Below are 21239 nucleotides of genomic sequence, written 5' to 3'. Positions count from 1 at the left end.
AACTTTGTCCTTTATACCAGCTCAAGTCATTCTTCTCCATTTGGTGTTGGAGCAATAGTTGACATGAAAAATACAGGATACATCTCCATCTGGATTTCATTACACTTACATTTTAGACAAATGTTGGGGTTTTTATAATCTGATTTATAGTGAAGGGCTATCTGTTTTAATTCTCCAAAAGACTTTGTGGTGCCTATGTGTCCAATGGAAATTAGTTCACTGTAATTTTTATTCAAGCTGTGGATTGTCTCTCAGGCTGTTCTTCACTGTTTTCAAGAAGTTATTTTAGCAGAGATTCAGAATCTTCAAATAAATATTTCATGTATTAATATAATTTCCTTAAAGAAAACTAAATTGTGACTTGCACAGATTTTTCCTTTTCTCTTCAAGGATCCAGGCATTTCTATTTAGAGTTTCTTGGTTTCAAATCAATACAAAGAGTTCTTGCAGCTGTTCAGTTTCATATCCAGGAAGCTAAGCTAGTCACAAGTGCTGTGTTTTGTGGTAAAGATGACAATCTTCCCTCCACTCAACTGTTTTCCTGAGAAAGTGACAGCAAATTATTTCTTCTTACCAATACTTGAACCTCACCTCTGTCCCTAAACACCCTAAAGATTGAGTAGGTTACTCACATAGAACATGGGAGATAAAAGCCTAAAGTAGGCAACTGAAATGGTTCAATACCTTCAAAGTTCTGGAAGTAACTACACTTTTGTAGAGACATCTTCTTTGCAAGGAAGGGACCTTCCCAACAGTATGCAAGTCCTGTCTTAAGAATTTCACCTTTATAAAGAAGATGCATTTGGCTCTGCCTACCCTTTGGAAACATGAGTGATACAGTAAGGAGGGGGAAGATCTTTTAGATTGCAAAGTCTACTAATAAATGCACCATAAATCTAGTAAAATTTGAAATATGCATCAAAAGGTAAAATGGGGCTAATTTGGGGTAAGCTTGTGCTTGACTGAAATGGTCATCAGGAGCTCAAACAGTGGTTTCACTGAATTTCAGAAGTGCTGGTTCTTTAATGTTTGCACCAATAAGTTTGAGACTTGAGATGCATTTTAATCTTACTCATTACTGGTCTAGGGTTCCCTGTCCTTTGATCACAGAATCCCAGAATGGCTTGGGCTGGAAGAGATTTTAAAGATGATCTCATTCCTTCCCCCTGCCGTGGGCCACTTCCACTAGGACACTGCTTGTGTGCAGTGTTGTTCATCCTTGCCTTGAATCAGTTCTTGTGACCTCTGATATTTTTTACTAAGAGTCTTCTTATACTTGCTGCTTATCAACATGCAATATCCTTGTTTCTTAATAGCATCTTGGTGTTGCATTTTTGGTGGAAAACTCTCTCAAAAGTCTGTCCAAGGGTATATGCTTTCAGTAATTAATGATAATATGATGTTGGGTTCTGTGAAATACTTGTAAAGAATGGTTTTAATATAGCAATAGTTGAGTATTTCAGACTCTTCTAAAACTCTTCTACTCACTGTAAATTTCCAATATAATTTTATTGACTTAACAAATCAAGGTACAGAATTGAAAGCCAGAAGGTCTTTTCTACAGCTGAGAATGTCACAGTTCACTTATGTACAATAATTAAAAATCAAGATTATGTAAAGCATAACAATATTGCATACATCTGGAGATCATGCAAGACAGCAAAATCTAAAAGGAAATTCAGAATCACAGAGTATTCTGGGTTGGAAAGGACCCACAGGGATCATCAAGTCCAGCTGTTAAGTGAGTGGTCCATGTGGGATCAAACCCACAACTGCGGCATTACCAGCGCACACTCTGACCACCTGAGCTCTGAATTGGATCCATGTGGTTATTTCTAAATTCCATTACAAAGTAGAAATAACAGTGCTTTCATTGCATGAGAAGAACACGAGCTTAGTTGTTATGTGACAGATCACTGTTAGATTAAATGCAGCAATTAGTTATTAGGATCCTGAGCTCTGACAGTGGTGCAGCTCAGTGAACTGTGACTTTTACTCTCATGGGAGATTGCAGCCTGTCCATTCACAGAGCCTTTAAAATGTGAAAGCAGATAGAACTGAAGCAGTAAGGCACATGTTCCTGATAAGGAATGCAGATCACTTTGAAAAGTAAAGATTCTACTTCCCTGGGTTCTTTTAAGTTATTTTAGAGTGTGCTTGTTCCTTTAAAAAAAAAAAAAAAAAAACACACAGTAAGGTATTGTCAGGAAGATAGCCAAATTGTTCAGCTCTCTCTCAAGTTTTGTTATCTTATATAAACTTTTGGGTTTTTCTGACAGCTCAGCTGTTTCTGAATCCTGTTGACAGTTTGGTCTTTTTGGTTCAAAGTTATCCTTTAAAAGCACTCCTTAAATTTGTACAAAAATAATACAACATCTCAGGATCCCTAAAGAGTAGGTAAGCAGAGGAGCCTTCCATTAAGCACTTGTTTGTTATTATGATCTGCTGGGTGCTTATGACAATGTTCAAAGCTCCTGTGAAAGTAATTTTTTTCTCTAGTTCTCAATTTTTCATTTTTCTATTTTACTTTAAAAAGATAAACCAGAAAATATCTTTTAATGGGCTAGGATCAGAATCATCTTAACCTGTTGTATAACAGTGAATAGGTCATTGTCATTTGGCGGGTTTCTTTAGATAATGTGCTAGAAAACTTGTTTGGAGTATTAAATACTCATTAGCCCATCTGAAATCAGTTATAAGCTTTGTTGGAACTAATAAAAAAAGGAACAATGTGCCTTGCTTCTCTTGGGGTGAGTGGCAAGTTGATTCAGTCATTTAACAAGGTAATACTGTACCTTGTTGTAGAAAAATTGAATAAATGCTTTCAGCATCTCCATTGATTTTTATTTTTTTCCGTAAAGCTTTAACAAAAAATCTATATATATTTCAACAGACTCAAATTAGGTAAAGATCCATTTTGGACTGACCTGCAAAATTAAATTACCTTTGATGTGTGAGACAAGTCAATAGCCATTTCAACCAGGGTATCATTTTCACAGAAGACAAAGTTGCAGATTTACAAATGTTTCTGTTTTTAAGAAGGTGTCCTGGTGAAGAGTAGAGGTGAAGTTCATAGCCAGCATTTTCCTCACTGGTGCTGTAGTGGCAGCACTTGGTGCTCACTTTTCTGTTGAGCCCTTCTTTTGTTTTAGGGGCCTGGAGCCAGTCAGGCTCTGGGCTTACAGGCAACAAGGTAGGTTACCTGTATTTCAATTAATTTGAATACTAGTTTGATGATTAAACTGCAAGGAGAGTAACTTCCCTTTTTGTAACACAAAGGAATGCTTACTGAAGTAATATATATAGTATATCTTATAATGCCTATTGAAATATTACACTGCAATTATTTTATCAAACAATTTGTTTGGCGTAAAGATCTTTGATACTGGCACTTTTCAGTAGGTGTAGCTATACTGCTGCTATGAAGTAGACACGAATCATTCCAAAGGTTATTGCTACAGAAAGACTTTTCTTTAATGGCCACAATTTTGCTTCCTCAAAGTGAAAGCCTTGCAATGTTAGGTGGTAGCTGAACTCCCAGTCGGATCTTTGTCTGTCACAAAGGGACATCCTGTCCCCCCAGCAGGCCGGATGGTGCTTCGCAGGAAGTGTCTGCCTGCTGGTTACAGAAGGGTGTAAAAACTGCATTCAGAAATAATTTTTGTGTTCCCCTTTTCTAAACTTTCAGCAGATAATCTATGTGGTCTTAGAGCCAGAATGAAGGTTTGATTTTAGTAATCATGCACATATTGTAAATAAAACTAAAATTTGCACCTGCCATATGGTAGTGATGGCTAGAATAAAATAAGTTGAAATAAAATGAAGAACACTACTTTTATTTTCCATGTCTTGATTTGTTGTATTGTCTCTTATCATTTCTTGTAGTGTATAGGTGTTTGATAATGGGAAGCTTATTGGTGAGAGTAGTTAAGAGAAGATGTTGGAAGGAGTTTCTTACTTTTAGTCATAGAAGGAAACCAAGTAAGATCATAAGGAAACTTCAGTGAAACATGTCCTCTTCTGTGAGGCCTTGGATGATTTGAGTTGTGATTGCTTTTTCTTTTAAGAATTTCATACTGATACGTTGAATGAGACTTTCTAGAAAAATCTGAGTGTGGAAAATACTCTCAAAGATTATAACTACTAACCTGAGGAACAAAGGCAGACAGTTTTAGTGGCTTTTTTCCCCAAATTATCCTCTACCCATCTAATAACAGTGGGACATCCCAGGGAGCTCACTGACAGAATGCAATTGTGTAATCAAGCTTAAAATCTAACAGAAGATATATTGTCCAAGTGTTGTTTCTGTCCAAAAGTTATGAAATGTCTTGGAGAAACACAGATTGAGTGAAGGCAAAATTGGAACAGCAGCTTATGTCATATACAACATTCTGTAAAATAAGTATAGACTGCACCTCATTTACACGGTTTATTGGCACAGGATGGTGTAAGCACATCTGGGTGCTCTGTTCCTGTCCTCCCTAAAGGAGCTTTAACAATCTTCTTAAAGAAAAGAGAGCAAACTACTCATTTACTTAACAGAGAAAGATGGCAATGAGGATAATTTTTTCCTACTGGCATGAAAAGAAACAGAAAGTCCTTATGGCTTCACCTGAATATACAGATTTAGAACACATCAGAATTTGGCAGTACGTTCTTACTTGCTTTGCATAGCATTTGTTTTCAGACATTAAATCAGTGCTGACCTTAATCATGCATTCTCACAGTTAAAATTGGACTGAAAATAAGTGAGTCAGCATTGACCTGAAAATAAACAAAGCTCTTTTTGAAGTTTCACAACTATTTTTGAAGATCATATGGAAAACTGGTTTATGAACCAGCTGTCTGTTTGCAGTGGGTATACACAGTATCACTCAGTGAGTTTACCAGGTATTTATAGAAAAATAGGTTAGGACTTCCCAGGTGGAAGAAAAGCTTGTTGTACTGACTCACTTCCCTCACTCCGGTATTGATCACTACTTTCCCCACAGGAAAACCTGGAAAACAGGGATTGCCAACTGCACAAAATTTGTCTCCACCCTCAAACCTGGAGAAACCCTTTTCAGATTCTTGGTGTTTAGTTTTATAGTAAAAAGCTTGTCAGTTTTGACCAAAAAAAAGTAACTGCAAAGCTTAAAATTAGTTGTCTGTTTGATCCTTTCATCTTTTGTCTTCTTCATACTATTTATAATGAAAGCTGTCAGTATAGTGTGCTTCATCTCATGGTTCATGACACATCTCCTACTGCCAGTCTCTGATTTAGGCTTTTCTGAAAACCTGGCTCAAAAATGTCACAAAAGGGAATTAAATTGAAAAGTAGCAGAGTATTCTCTTCAGTTTGTGTCTCCATTTCTTTGGCCTCTGAGATAATTGCCTTTAAATTTTCCACTCTTCACATATGCTTTTCCATTTCTCAGATTTCAGGAAAAAGACTGGGCTGAAATCATTATATTGACTTGTCAATGCATAACTAATAATACAATGAAGATATCGCTACACTCACTTTTTTCCCTGCCATTGCTCCTTGCTTTTCTATTTCCAGCACAGCTGCGGTGCTAATTGCTAATTGTTGGGCATTGTAAAATTAGCCAGTGCTATAAATTCGAAGTAGTAATGACTAAAATCTGGAGTCAATTATGTAGCCAGTTTTGCGTAAGGAAGAGGTGCACCATCACTCTTCAGATGTAGCTAATGGATTCAGCATTGTCACCTCCTAACAAAAAAAGCTTTTTATTTTTCTACTGGAAAGCCAGATGGTTTCTATCTGTCCTTCGTAGCAGATTTGACCTTTAAATGAGAAATCATCAGGGACCAATGATTCATTGGCAGACAAAGGACTCAGCAGGCATTAAAGGACAGTGTCTAATTGACTGAGCTCTGTTTCAGATGTCCATTGATTAAAGAAGGTGCTGCAAAGATGCTGTGTTATAGGCGAGGTTATTGTGAGCACAGAAAGCACAAATACCTGGCTCCCATAAGCAGGTGCTTAACTGCTATTTGTGAAAGTAGCCCCATTCATTTTGGTACCACCTTTGGATAGATACAAAAAAGGATAAAATCATAAGAGAGGAAAGTTGTTTGTCTGTGGGCTGTAATACTGAGAGCACCCTACACTGATGGGGACTCACCGCCCTTGATAAGAAATTGATCAGTCTAATTTTTTTGGAAACTAGCAAAAAGAGAGAGTAGACATGTTTTTTCCTTTAACATTAAATATGTCAAAGTAAATTACATTCATTCTACAGGTATAAAAGCTGAAGCAGAGATGTGACTGGAGGTGCAGATAGTTTCTGAGCCTACCTTGTTGCTAAACCTGAGCTAATTATTCAGTTTTTTTCCATCTGGCTTGTAGTGAAACTTACACTGCTTTCTTCCTCCCCTGTGCTCCCAAGTCAGCCAAAGGATAATTGAGAGTTAGTTCCCAAGTTAGTGAAATGGAAAGGACTTTCTAAGCTGGAGCTTGATAAGCCTTTTTAGGCAGTGGATATCAAAACCAGCAGTATTTGTTAGAAGGTAGTACTAGGAAATCTTCCTAGAGGTTTATTAATGCCAGTAGGAAATTTACAGGAGAAGTCAAGTCGCTTTTGGTTGATTAGAGTCTCTTTGTTTCAGCAGTATTTTCTTACTGCTCCAGGGAGGTTTATGCTTTGTAAAAGTGTCACATTGCCACTGAGCTTATTTTGCTTCGGCAGACGTTCCTCTCTCTGTCCATTTGGGTAATGACACTGCAGCTGCACACCCAGCTTTTTTGTTTCTAGGCTGTTGATTTTTCATGCATATTAATTAATTTCAAAATATTGAAAAAATACAGAAGTTGGAGTAAACACCAAAACATGAACCAAGTGTGAGAATACTCTTGTGCTCTTGTTGCTTTATATCAGTCTCTAGTTGATTGTAAGTTTTTGGCCAGTATGATGAAATTCTGAGCTGGAACAGTATCATCTTTGAGTACCATAGTGGCTGAAACCCCAATTCTCACAAAGTTCAATTTAGAGATATTCACTAACATCTTTCTTATCTTCTATTTAAAAAAAAAAAAATCAGAGAAGCCTACATGGGCTTATTTAGAAATCACATTTTGTTCAAATTGAACCCATGGAAACAAAAACTGTTGACAGAATAGTCTCTCAAATGAAGTTTTTCATGCAAATAAAGCGTCTGAACAGTTTGTGGTATGCATTGTTTGGACTGTAAGCAACAGGAATACAGCAAAGTATTTACTGAAAAAGATGAAATGTGATAAGGATTAAGCCAAGCACTTAGTGCCAATTTCTGCCTCATGAATATTGGATGCTGACTACTGTAATAATTACAAGGCAAAACAGTTAAAATAATTTTTTTTAAATACATTTTTTCCTTTTTTTTGCTGTTAATTGTTCTCTGTCTCGTTTTAGTAGTGCTTACATCCAGTGTATATTGTGAGGCATTGGAAAAGGACACTGACGTTTCTCTTTAGAGCAGCTGAAGTTGCAATGAGCAATTCCATGCTAGTGTGATAAAACTGTATAAAACATAAGCAGTGTTGCTTAATGTTACTGGAAGAATAAATACTAAAGCACCCACTAGTCTTCAGAATGTCTGATTTATAATTTGTCTGAAAACTAAACAGGATTAACAAAAGGTTCTCATATGTACATCTTATATGTCACCTTAAAATACATTACTTCCACCCATAATTCTGAAAAACAGAGCTATTAATATACATGAAATATGGATTTGGGAGCTGCCCTGAAGATTATAAAAGTTTCCACAGAATTTCCAGTTTGTCTTAACCTTGAGTGCTAAGTACTTAATCCATTTCTGGTAATGTTTTATGAGTGAGAAGATGCTTGCTAATGAAAAATCCATGAGTTTAATGTGGTAACTGTGGTCCATATTGTACTGTAAGTCTGATTTGAGGACACAACAAGTCCGTACAAATCTGCTCTTTGGTGGAAGGGAGAGGGCAGTCTTGTGCTTCAACAACAAAGGTGAAAGTGCAAGTGAAAGTCTTGGAACTCTGCAGGGAAGTGCACTTACCCACAGCAGTACTACTCCCAGCTGTGTTTTCTTTCGATTTCTCAATCCTGAGCCCATCACACTTCCAAACACAAAATAGCCAAAGACAGAAGGTAAAACTTGGAGATTCATTCAACTGAATGAAAACCCAGGCCTGCCCATTTTCTCAGATCTTTTACTACCATTCTTAATAAGATGGTTAGTGTTTTCTTGAATATTTCATCTCTTCTTTTTGTCATCCTTTTTTTTTCTACTTTACACACAGCTCTGTGGGGCTTACTGTGAGTTTTCTAAGTTTTCTGTGAAATCAGCTTCATAGGACATCTTTGATGCCATTTTCTAAACACTATTCATTTTAGTTCTCCTTGAAGACAATTCAAGGAAAAGAACAGAGTCTGAGTTTACAATCAGTTAACATCGACTGTTATTCTGATAGCTGTTGTGCTCTTCCCTTGTGTGTTAGATTTTTGGGATAATCATGATGTGAAGTAGTTTTTCTCTTTTTTTTTTTGTTCCTGTAAAAGATTTTTTCCCCTTCTCTGACTTGTTATCTTGCTAAGTTCTCATCTTCGGTGTGATTCTTCTGTAAGTGATGATCCCCTTCTTTTTTCATTATCAACAGTTAAGCCACAAGTAAATTACACTTAAATGCTTGTGCCCACACCCTCACTCCCCCATATTTTCTTCTGAACTGTCCTTGGTATTCTTTTCCCCTTTTAATTTTTGTCATTTGAAAAACAGGAGCAGTATCAGGGTAACTGACAGAATTTCCTTACAAACTTCAATCCTCTTGTTGTAGATTTTAATACTAAACTATCCTCTGTTCAGGGGGATAGGAAGTGGACAACTTTAATTTAGTTTCAAGTTGAAAGTCAGTATCTTGATAGACTATTCTTACTTATTCAGCCTCTTCATCCTTGGAACATTCAAGTTCTCCTCTTGAGATTTAATATTTCAAAAGAGTATTTGTATATCAAATGGAGTTTAATGTTTCATTTTCTGGAATCAAAGCAAAAGTTCAATTAGATTCATCAAGCTTCTTTTTTCTCTGTTTTATAAATCCTGAACTATAACAATGCACTTGCTTTAAGTATCAAAGTGGGAGCTCTAAGTCTTCAGGTGGGACGTCTTTGATGCCTTCATGATGGTCATCATTTTTAAGTGTGTAGAATGAGATAATTGTATATCTCATCAGAATTTCACCCCCCCAAATTCACCTCTGTTTTTAAAAATGCAAAAATCTCTTCCTGTTGACCTCATCTGTGAGAAACTGTCAGCTTTTAGAACTCATCCCACAAAGGAACTCGAGAGATTTCAGATAAGAATTACTGTTGCTTTCCTACAGAAGCTCTAGGTCAGTGTGTATTAATCTTGTTGCTGCTGTTGCAGCTCAAGAGGTAAATTGTAATTTTGTCTTGTTTCTTCTCATCTTGGTTTCAGCAATCAGTTTTAATGCAGGGCTCAAAAACTTTCAAGCAAAGACTCAATAATGGGCATCATTTGATCCTTCTGTTAATTGCGAACTGATTGAGAGATGTAACCATGGGTCAGTTTCTTTGCACACATATCAGTGTGCCCAGTGTGTTTTGTGGAGGTGGGTTTAATTAGTCATTCATTCTATAGAATGAAACTGCATCTTAATATAGTTAAGTTAGTTAGTTAGTTAAGTTAGTTAGTTAACTGCAAAGATTCTGAGGTCTTCTGTGAGCAAATTAGAAGATTGCCAAAGTATTTGATTACCAAACTTTTAATGTTTAAAGAATGTTACGGTGGTTTTTTTTCTTTTTCTTTTTGAAAGTGGAGCTAGTGATTTTGATGAATTCTCATTAACATTACCTTTTTTGTGAGCACTAAACTAGATCTGAAAGATATCTCTGCTGTAATTTGGGGATGCATTTAAGCTTTTGCATAATTGCGAGCATGTGAGTAGTCCATTAAATTCCGTTGGATTCTACTGTGTGCGTCATTCACTGTCTAAAACTTCTGATGTGGGAGTTAATAAACTTCCTTCTCCTCTTGTTTGTTATGAAGATGAAAGTTCTTCATAACAAGAACTTCTTAGAATAATCTGCTGAATCTCTCACTGGTAACATGCTTAATTGAAAGTTTGAACTTTTTTGGCTTAATCCATTCTTTCATATTGATCAAACATTTTTTTGAGAGGAAGTTGAGGAAAAACTACTTTATACTTACTTCAAACATATCAGCAACAGAGTTATAATGGTTATTTTGAATGAAGAAACTTTATGTTTATAGAACTCTTTTCGAACCTAAAGGATTCTACAATTCTATAATTTTTCCATACTGTGCCGGCTAGCTTAGGCTTTCTATTACAGTTCTGAAGGGCACTATTTTGGAATGTATTGCCTTTGAAAGGAACACAGAGTTATATGCTAAACTGAAATCAGTTAACACTCAACTGAAATCTTGGAGCATTTTTGCTGTCATAAAGAGGGTGTTGAGTATGTGGTGTTCTTGGTGCATAGAAAGCATACAAATTAGGACATGAAGGTAGTATCACCTCACAAATTCAGCCTTATTGTGAAAATTGTTAAAATAATTTGGCTCACATTTTTGTCACCAGCTAAAAAATAGTGAATTCAGGGAAAATGTTTAGGAAAGACTTAACTCTGTCTTACAGTCACAGCCATGAGAAGGTTAAGAAACACATAATTTGATATTTGCCTCCATGAGAGATTTTTGATTGACAGCTCTTTAATATAAAAAGTTTTAATGAGCTCAACTGTTTGAGATGGAAATTGGACAAATTCAGATAGCAAATAAGTCACAGTTTTTAAACAGGACAATTAATCATTGAAACAACTTGCCTAGGATATGAAACATTCTGACTTGGCATAAAGATGGGGTAAAAGAGATTGTTTGATACCATTTTACCTAGTTCATTATGCAGGAGGCTGAAATACTTGAATATGATGGTCAAGCACAAGAGCTTGAATTGTTTGAGAATAAAGCATATGACTACATGGCAGCAATAAATCTTCCACAACTAATGTGAATTTGCTGGGCAATTTAAATTCTGTTACCAGCACTACTTTGCAAGGTAACTAGTACTTTAAATGATGGCCATAGTGTTGCTTTGGCAGTGCTAGGATCTAGGCTCATCAGAAGATATTTCAAGGAGGAAGAGGATAAAACCAGGCTCAGTGGAGTTAGGGCTGGGCTCCAGTATAATAGGGGAATTTGGATCAGTTCTGAACTATTTTCTTAGAATTAGTTGGAAGTCACTGAAAGGCATCTACTGCCTCTTCACAGATGTTCTTGGCATTGCCAAGACAGAAATTGGAAAGTATAGGTATTGCTGTATTCTTAATTGTGCATTCAGAGCATTCAGATTTTAACTCATGTACAAGTCATAAGTACTAAACAGAATGTGTTACTGGTACAATGTTATTGTCAAAAGAAAAAAACATGTAAGGGGTTAGCAGTGTCTCCAACCAAGTGTTCTTGGCCTGTGGATACAGTTAAAGAAATTCTCACTTACATACAAAGGTCAGTTTTGGCAGAGTTGATCTGCTGACACTTTCCTCCCATTCTGTATTCTTAACTGCCTATTCTTTACTTAACTCTACTTAGAGTTTTTTTAAGACAAACGTTACCTGAAAGTAGATTTAGAGTAACAAAGTGTTACATCCTTTCTAAAATTATTAGGATCATCCAGACTCTTCCAAATTTGTATTTAATAGGTGAAAGTTCCGTGGTTTTTCTCAAGCAGCATTTCATTCTCTAGTGAATATTGAATGTTACCTCTTTTTCTCATAGCATTTCAGTCCTGCTTAAACTTGTATTTCTAAGTGCATCACTTGACTTTTTGACCTTGAGCTTTGAAATTACTGGTTTGAATTAGGGGATTGTTTCTAGCTTATTTAAATACTATTTTTTATTAGAGGACTTTAAATAGCTGTTTTAAATAACATTGTACATTTCCAAGAATCTGCTGTAGCTTAGAAGTAAGAGAGAGATTCTCCACTAAACAGCCAAAATCCTTGTGTCTGCTTCTGTATACATTGATAGAATAATGCATGTTTTTAACCACTGAACTAATTTTAGCCATTTCTGCTCCCTTTCCAGGTGCAGGACAAGTTTCGTTTGGACCTGTCTGATGAAGAAGCTGTCCATTACATGCAGAGTCTAATTGATGAGAGTGTCCATGCCCTCTTTGCAGCTGTCGTGGAGCAGATACACAAGTTTGCACAGGTGAGGTATTTTCTTCTCAGCTGCTGGACCCTGTGGTAGCTGAGGCGAGAGGTTGTGAGTGGTAGGTTCATCACTGTGTGATGTTTTAGTTCATTTAAGTACAAGATGAAACTGTTTTAGTTGTAGGGACTGGAGGACAAGCTTGTAGAGGTCCTAGGACTGGAGAACAAGCTTGTAGAGGTCCTATAAAATATTTTGAAGCACCTTAGCAATCATGCAATGTCTGGTGTCTGGGATAAGGCAACTTCTGATGCCCATCCAGGCTGGGCACGAACAGCCCCAGAGCAGCCCTGCCCAGAAGGGCTTGGGGGTGCTGTGGGTGAGAGGCTGCACGTGGCCCAGCCATGGCACTCACAGCCCAGAGAGCCAAACGTGTCCTGGGCTGCACCCAGAGCCCCGTGGGCAGCAGGGCAGGGAGGGGATTCTGCCCCTCTGCTCTGCTCTGCTGAGACCCACGTGGAGCACTGCATCCACCCTGGGCTCCCAGCACAGGAGGGACAGGGACCTGCTGGAAAAGGTCCAGAGCACTTCAAAAGTTACCAGAGGGCTGGAGCACCTCTGTTAGGGAGACAGTCTGAGAGAGCTGGGATTGTTCAGACTGGAACAGAGGAGGGTCCAGGAAGACCTTACAGCAGCCTTCTTCCTGATGGTTTGGGTTGACAATAGATTATTGCTTCTGTTATTTTTGTTATTACAATATTCTTTCTATGAAGAATGAAGTGTTTAACCCAACATCTTTTACTTTGTGCTATATTACTACAATACACACTAAGAGAATAAAATACTTGATTCCCATGTTAAATAAAACTGTGTTTACAAAAGCATTTCTGCTTTGAATTTCCAATTCTTTTTTTTTCCCTTAAAGCCATCTGACATTTAGTTTGTGTTTATCGTGGATTTAAGATATTACACTATTTTCCTTAAGTATTAGACCATGACAAGAAATGGAATTAGGAGAAAAAATTAAACTGCTCTGAAAAGCCAGTCATTATCCTGATTTTTAATCGATTTTTTTTTCTTCAAAAGCCTAGTCAAATTCTGATGTGAACTGTGGAGAACTATTCTTATGGTTATCCATTTTGCTAAAAAGCATCTGTTCTTTTCTTCAAACTTAGTTTTTATTTTGAAGAATTGCACTGTAGTGCAGGATGAGAAGAAATAATGTAATTTCCATTTATGTATATATTTAATTAAGGTGATGTTTTATGAGATGTGAAAGAAGGAAGTGTAATTATATGGAAATGATGCAAAATTTGTTGTCATTCACTATGGATTACTTTGAACTTTGGGTGGAGAATGGGAATTTCATAAGGCAAAGTGAAAAATGCCTGGCATCTGCCTTGGGGTTCAAATAAAATAAAAAAAAAGCTATTAGAAATATTCAAGTTTGAAGGTTTAAGTCTGTCCAGTACGTGTATAGACCTTTCTTTTCATAACATACTGACAGTCACTTTTTTTTAAGACATGCCTTTTTACTTCATTGGCCTTAGGTGACTGCCACACTCTCCCAGATAATTGTTACTGCATTTGTGAAAGTGTATTACAGGTTTGATTCGGGTGACCTTTTCTTTTTCCATTCAGGCTTGTTTTTGCTTGATCTTTCTTCAGTTCTTAGCCCTGCTTTTAAAATCACGGGACAGATTTGTTCAGAATATTTAAAAGTACCCAAGAATGTTATTCCAGGTTTCTGCGGGATGGGGCTCTGAGCAACCTGGTCTAGTGGAGGGTCTCCCTGCCTATGGAAGAGGGTCTGGGATTAGTTGATCTTTAAGGTCCCTTCCAACCAAACCATTCTGTGACTCTGCCTCCCAGGAATGGTGTTCCATGCAAAAAGCTGATACACATTCCAGCAGGCACTGATTGCTTCTTCCATTCATATTTTTGGGTGTTAATGTACAAGCCCACTGGTGTATTATACTTTGGACACCAAATAAGCAGATGTGACAGCCACTAATGTAGGTCTGATATAGTTATCTTATTTTGTGGTTTTTACCTCTCCAGCTGGCCCATGCTGAATTTCATCACAGAGGTATTTTTCCTGAGGCTCTGTGCAATCTTTGTGCACTGCTGCAGAGTGTGCAACCTGTGTGCTTTTAGGTTCCCTTTCTGCTTCGGGCATCTGGTGCCTAGAATGAAAAACAAGTGTCTTGATTTGCAAGTGCTACAGGCATCTCATGACTCCATGTGATGCTAGTTTTGGAGTTCCAGTTACTGCCTTTATTCACACTCTAAAAAATTTAGGCTTGCAGGCTTTCTCCTGCAAAGATACTGGATTGCAAGGGTGAGGAGAATGCAAAAAGAATAGACAAAGATTAATCAGCAGTTGACAAGTCTTAAGAATCTATGGTTTATTAATGTATTTTTTTTAATACTTCAAAAAAAACCTGATGAAAAGTAAGTGTAATTAATGTCTATTCTCTATATTATGGGTGAAATTGGAGGCTTCTTAGTGATATTTATTACTTCATCAGTCAAAATCATTACCTTTCCTTTTTGTCTGAGGCAGTCTCAAGAATTTGCTGCTGTAGTCTTGATGGAGTCTGCAAATCGTTAAACAAATGAACAATTAATGGGTCGTGAATTTGCCGTAAAGGGATCATCTTACTGAATGGCCAATTGAAGCTTTCCGTTCCTTCATCTGTAATTCTGCATGGAATTGCCAGTGGCCTTGTTCTTCATAGTATTATAAGTTGTCTGGAAAAATACCCCAATGCCACACAGGTGTTATGACACAAGTGTAAACAGCAGATTTGGCCTAATGCCACACAGTATTTCATTTCAAATGCTGTTCAATGCATTTTTTGTTTATGAGTAGATATTTATTCTTTTACTGCCTTCAGAATAGGCCTGTGAGGAATCTGCACAGTCTACTGCAGCACTTAAGAGCTTTTTAACAAGTCTGGTTATTATAGTAACCATGGTGTTTCAGTGTTCTATATGTCACTCTGCATTAAGTAAAGCTCTTGGATAAAGTAGTCTGGATGTTTTGGAATCAGCTCAGTATTGTTCTTTTATAACAATATTCTAAATTGCATTCAGTTTACAGGTGTGTTATGAAGCCTTTAGTTTAATTTCTAATGTGTCTCTAATCTGTTATTTTATCAGATCTTTTACAGACCTTTTCATGCACTGCCTGTCTCCTTAATGGTTACAAAAAAAAGTTGTCTCAAAAGTAAATAAATTCAGCATTTAGAATAAGCTAATGGTGTTGTACAAGAGTTCTCAAGAGGATGAAAAGGTGCATACTAATTTTAGTTTACACTAATGAAGACTGGATAGCCATTTCTCCCTGGAGCGTCATTTTCATTTTAGGAGCATTATTTATTTCTGCAGAGGAAGGAAACAATCTACAGTTGAAGTGTCTAGTTTCACCTTTTATTTCCCTTGCAAATTTACAAATCAAGTCAGTTGTATTCAGGGCTGAAATGGTAATCAGTGATTAGAAAAGTGAAAGCTTGTGGGATACAGGGTGTCTCACCTGAACTGTAGCGGTACAACTTCTACAACTGTAGAAGGTCCATGGATTTAGAGTATCTTCAGGCAGTGCTTCTGCATCAGAGAATGCAGGCACCTCAGCACAGGGCTTCTGTTTTTCTTTCTACTGGATGTAAAGATTAGATAGGGAATGTCTACCAGCAGGACTGTGTATATTGGATAAAATAATTTGTCAAGGGGTATATAAAGTTGGCTTCTGCTTTTTCCCTTAAAAGGTTGTGAAAATCATCTACCCTTACATATTTCACCATGTTTTTAAACACAGAGTTCAATTTGTGCATAGCATTTGTTCTTTGAGAGTAAAGCAGATTGAGTAATCTCTGTGCTGTTGTGGTTTTTTTCTTTTCTTTCAGTATTGGAGAAAATAAGCTTTTTGCCTGCTCATGGTGGAAACAAGCAAATGCTCAAAACAGGGACTTTCTCAAGCCCTTGTGGACTTTAACAGTTTTGGAAGCAAAAGCTGCAGATTTAATAGTGTGAAGAACTGAAAACTCAGAAGGTAGAGAAGCTTCTTTGAATCTCTGTTCATTAAAGGTTTAAAACCAACCATTTTTTAAAGGAATATGATTGTTTGTACCATCCTTGGGAGCCTCAAAGGTTGAAGTAAGCAACTTCCTCTCAAGCCAAAGATAACTGGAAGAGTTGGATTTAATGGTGAATTATTGTATGTGTTAATATATTTTCTTATTTAAAAATAGAAGTACATACAAAGCTAAAGCAGGGAAGCTACAGTTTCTCAGTGCAGAAAAACCCCTCAAAAAACTATGGTAATCCTCTCTCATCCCTTCCCACCCACTCTGTTCCTTGAATAAGTTTTAAATGTAATTCATATGATCCTTTATTTCCTGCCTTAGGCAATGTTATCATTTAGAACGGACAGTCATTTTTGCCTGCTTACAAAGCGTTTTTAAGTACTGATAAGTTACCCCAGCTGTAGGCAGCCAATTGAATGATTGCTAACAGGCTCAGCAATGGGAATGCACAGTGAGCAGTTCAGTATTTCACGCTTTAACTCTAAATGTTTTCTGTACAGTGATTATATATTCTTCACTCTAATAAAAACATTTGTTGTTGCAGTCTTGAGGTGTTCTATTTTTTCTTTTTAATCTCACTTGCTGAGACATGGCACACTAGAGGATTATATTTGTAACGACTGTCTTTTTGCAAGGATTTTCACTTCTCAGTTTACTTGATGCTGGAATAACACCACTCATGAAATTACTTTTGTGCCACATGTTGAGTTCATAATGGATCTGGTTTGTATGATCAATAATGTAATTAGCTCTTCATAAATGTGTGGCTCTCTTCAAAGGGTGCTCTAATAGTCCTGTATTTTTTTAAATAACATTTTAAGTCAGAAAGAAATCCTTCCCAATTACAAAGATAAGAGGGACCTATTTGAATGTGAATCTGACTGGTATTTGTGAATCAATTTTGCTTTGTGCTGTTTTCCCTTTTTTCTCCTGTATGTATGACTTAAGAACTGCATTACCCTAGTTGCTTGGTGCTCATGTTGTTTAGGAACACACAGTGCCACAGAGGAGCCATCATATTTTTAGCCCCTCTTAACTTTAGCTCACTCTTCTTTGGAGAAGTAGTAGTGATCATTTTCTTACGGTTTGGTTTTTTTTCTGTCAGACTTAATATGTTCCTCATCTGCCTCTCTTTCTCATGAACTTGTTCTATGTACAGTGCTTTGTGGCACTTTCCAGGTATAATTCTGAGAGCCTGGATTTCTCAGATGTTTAGAGAGAATTCTGTAAAAAAAATGGTCCTTTTTGTTCTTTTAATACATTTCTAATGTGCATCCTGCGTGCTCAGACAACTTCTGATCTTTATGAAGCAGCCACACTTCATTTGACTTGAATTCTTGTCTCTGACCCCAGCCCTTTCAACTGTACATATTGTAGGATTTTTCATCTCTTTCTTTTGAAGAAAACTTCCTGCTCTTCCTGCTCAAGTCTAATTATGAAGGATATGGGCATGACCCAGTGTGTACCAGTTGACCAGACAGGCCAAGGTTGTCTCCTTATTAAAACCCAAAAGACATCATCAACTCGATCCTATAACACATTTTTACTTTGCAGAGATGTTTATAAACTGTTAAATATTGACCTTTATAAGTGCATGGTTGTTCACTATGTGTTGTGTTTTAGAATTAGCCTGTTCATATGCTGGACTGTGCAACAGCCTATTAAAACTGTACTCTTAAGTTATAAATATTAGCATGTGAACCCAGGTGGAATGTGATTACAGTAGAAAAGGCTTAGGAAGAGCCAGACTTCACTGTACTTCACTGTCCACTTTTTAAATGGAGAATATCAGGCACAGAAGCAGAAAAGCTTGCCTGAATCAGTGGAAAATAGTCCAACCAGTGTGTTCATCTGTGTTTCTGCATGTGGAGTGACTCTGCATATATTTTCCGTGTATTTTCCAAAGAATTTTGTAAAACGGTGAGCACTGACAAACCACCTGGATATGTCTCCCATCCAGCTAGTGGCTTTTTTTAAGCTGATATGCCTATTCTGTTCCTAGCTCTTTGGAATCCTTATAGAATGAAGAACAGGACAACACTGAGGCTGCTACAACATGCAAGATGCAAGTAGATTTATACTTTAAGCCTTGTCTTCTAAATAACAAGTATTGTTGAAAATTGAAAAACATCAATGGGTTTTTTTATATAGTCTTATATAAAGTTCTGACTCTGTTTTGTAAAATCTGATGGCTCTTAGCACCTCATGTGGCATAATTTATTTAAAGTAAAACAGACAGTTGAAAAGAAGAAAACCAAACAAGCTGGGTTGCTGAGGGGATATAAGTTACTCCGTTTTAAATAAAAGATTTTTTTGTTTTTTGGTATGTTACCAAAATCTTTGATTTACTGGAGTTAATATGTATGATAGGTTATCTGTCATGGCTTGATATCACTGTATAATACCATGAGTCTATTATGTGTCTGTTGTCTCTAATAAATTCTGAATCCCTTGAATAACTACATAAAATTCTGTCTTGGGGAGTACAATTCTTAAAGGTGAAATCCTTTGTATATTTCAGAAAGATAGAAGCCTAGTCCGGTGAAGGTACCAATGTGAATGTCAGACACTGCACTTTTATTTTTGTGAGTGCATAAATGGGGTAGGCACACACACAGCACACAGCTCTGCATGGAGTGAGGCAGTGAGCTCCATCCTGTGTACTGAAGCATGGAAACCAGGCTGTACCAGGTGTGCCACAGAGTAACTTGTCAAAAGTCACCCTCTTAAGTCCCTCCAGGAAGCATTACAGAGCAAAAGAAATAAAACAGTCATTAATTTTGCCATGGACTTATTTTGACCAGCAGTTGTATTTTATATAACTTGAGATAAAAAGTACAATAAAATTACCCTTGTGGGTTCTTTATTTGCCTTTCAGCATTCCTCTTGGTCTCATACTGATCTTTTTTCTCACAGAACCTGTAGGGGTTCTTTGGGATTGAGGGTGGGAGAAGCAAATAAAATAATTTTATTTTTCCTTCCCTACTGTGGACTGTCCTGAGTTGTTTTCATCTGCCAGTGCATCAGGAGCAGAAAGTGCCACAGTAGGCTTTTCTTTTGAGGGTAAAGAAGCAATAATTTCCAAAGTAGGATTTCTGGGGAAGGCAGGGTAGAGGATTGAGAAAGATGTGAATGTGCTCTGTGCTTTTAATACAAAAGACCTCTACTTTTGGCAAGAAACTTCCCTGTTCTTACAGACAGTTATCTGGTATTGTTGTTCTTGTGCAATTTAAAATAAAAATTGCTTTTGCAAGGCTTTATAGGAATAATGACTTTGGAAAAGGGAAGAAAGAACAGCGAATGGGAATTTTAACACCCCCTTGCAGAGTGGGGATAGCAGAAAGAGAGGCAGTCTAAATGGCCTGCCTTTTGTAGTCAGGAGAGGTTTTACTCACAAGACCTGGTATCATCAGCAGATGGTAAAATACTGTGGTTATTATGAAGTATCTGAAGCGCCTACATTTTAGGAGTCTTAAGGGAGTCATTGAAAACAGATTGCAGGTGGATTGTGTTAAAATAGATTTTTGTAACCTCTTCAGCTGATGTGATGATTCTTTGTAATAGCGAGGCTACTCAAAGTGTGATATTGGTGCCCTCCTGCCCTTCTGTCATTTAGATTGGACCCTTCAAGGGTGAAAGAAATTTCATTTTGGAGGATAAAATGCCCAACCCCAGTTGCTTCCTGAGTATTAACAGTGAAGGGGTTCACCTGCCTGGGTTCAAACCTGAAACAGCGAGAACACTGCTTGGGGAAGAATCCGTAGCTCCTCTGCACACAGGCATTAATCACTTCAGCTGTGTGTGGGACAGTCCTTTCCAAAGGGAATTAAGCTATACCCTGGGGAGGTACCTAAATTCCAGATAAAACACCTCTGCAATTAGTAGCTGTGCAAAACTTAACCATTTGCAATTCCTTCCCTTGATAGAGGAGTGTCCTCTTCAGTGGTGAGGGCTCAGAAGGTGGCAATTTACAAGGGTCAGTGTTCATAACCTGCAGTGTAGAAAAAAGTGATGTGAAGGTGTGGCTGAGCCACTGTGGGTAGCTCTGGAATCCTTTCTTCCATGGTCAGGCAATTCACTTTGGTCCAGCTTGTTTGTCCTCACAGTGACAGTCAGATAATTCCACTTTCTTTCTCTTGCTTTGTGTTTAGACATTGATTGGATTATGTAACAGGTAAATCATAAAGATACACATCCCAAAGTGACAAACAAACTGCTTTGTCTCACTTCATCTATTAAGTGGGAAGACAATTTGCCTTTTTTTGGTGTGTCTTCTTTCACTGGGCATCAGAATATAAAGGTAATTTAAATTTTAAATTTAAATTAAATTTAAATTTAAAAAAAATAAAACCAAAGGGTTTTCTCTCTCATATCTAATTTAACATCTCTCACTGATTACAGACTTAAAAACTCACATTATTTAAAAAAATAGTTTTGGGTTTTGGTTTTGTTTAAAGTTTAGTTTCTTGTGCAGACATGTATGAACAGTGTTCTAGCTGAGAAGATAGGAAGTAATTAGGTGGAATCTCTGCTTTTAACAAAGCATCGGCAAACTTCTCTTTGAACTTCAGGTGGAGTAACCTAAGTTCCATATCTGCGTGCATGTATAGAGAGATGGCTGTGCATCTTGCCTACTGATGGTGTAGCATCTTGTCCTGTGTCCTCAGGGCAGGGACAGAGCTTTTTTTTTTTTCTTTTCCAGTAAATACGGAATTGTTTTTTGTGTTTTTTTTTCCCCTTATCTGATGATGTCAGTTGTACTTACTCAGTGCATTCAGCTGTCCTGACATTTTTCTAATGCTGTATTTTCATTAATTGACATACAAGTGAGAGATTTCTGATGAAAGCACAGCTGGTCTAGTAGCAGTGTCTATTCCCTGAAGTGGGCAGCTTCCATTTCAGCTTAAACTTGGAATTTTTCTCTCTTTGTCTGTCCCTGCTGGGAGCCATTCTTATGTAGATAACGTCCCGACCCTGCAGTGACAGACTCAGATGCTG

The 21239-nt window shown here is 37.2% G+C and overlaps 1 protein-coding gene across 1 annotated transcript in view; it reads left to right on the top strand.

The window, feature by feature from the left end:
* Positions 1 to 18710, top strand: part of PIK3C3 (phosphatidylinositol 3-kinase catalytic subunit type 3) — a 71890-nt gene extending 53180 nt beyond the window's left edge. Inside the window, exons 24-25 of the mRNA XM_036403050.2 lie at positions 12088 to 12213; positions 16062 to 18710. Of these exons, the coding sequence (XP_036258943.1) occupies positions 12088 to 12213; positions 16062 to 16076 (141 nt within the window). The 3' untranslated portion in view covers positions 16077 to 18710. The remainder of the gene's footprint in view (positions 1 to 12087; positions 12214 to 16061) is intronic.
* The last annotated feature ends 2529 nt before the right edge of the window (positions 18711 to 21239 follow it).

The sequence above is a fragment of the Molothrus ater genome, chromosome Z (genome assembly GCF_012460135.2).
Source record: "Molothrus ater isolate BHLD 08-10-18 breed brown headed cowbird chromosome Z, BPBGC_Mater_1.1, whole genome shotgun sequence".
Taxonomy (NCBI): domain Eukaryota; kingdom Metazoa; phylum Chordata; class Aves; order Passeriformes; family Icteridae; genus Molothrus; species Molothrus ater.
This window is presented reverse-complemented; position numbering and strand designations above follow the sequence as displayed.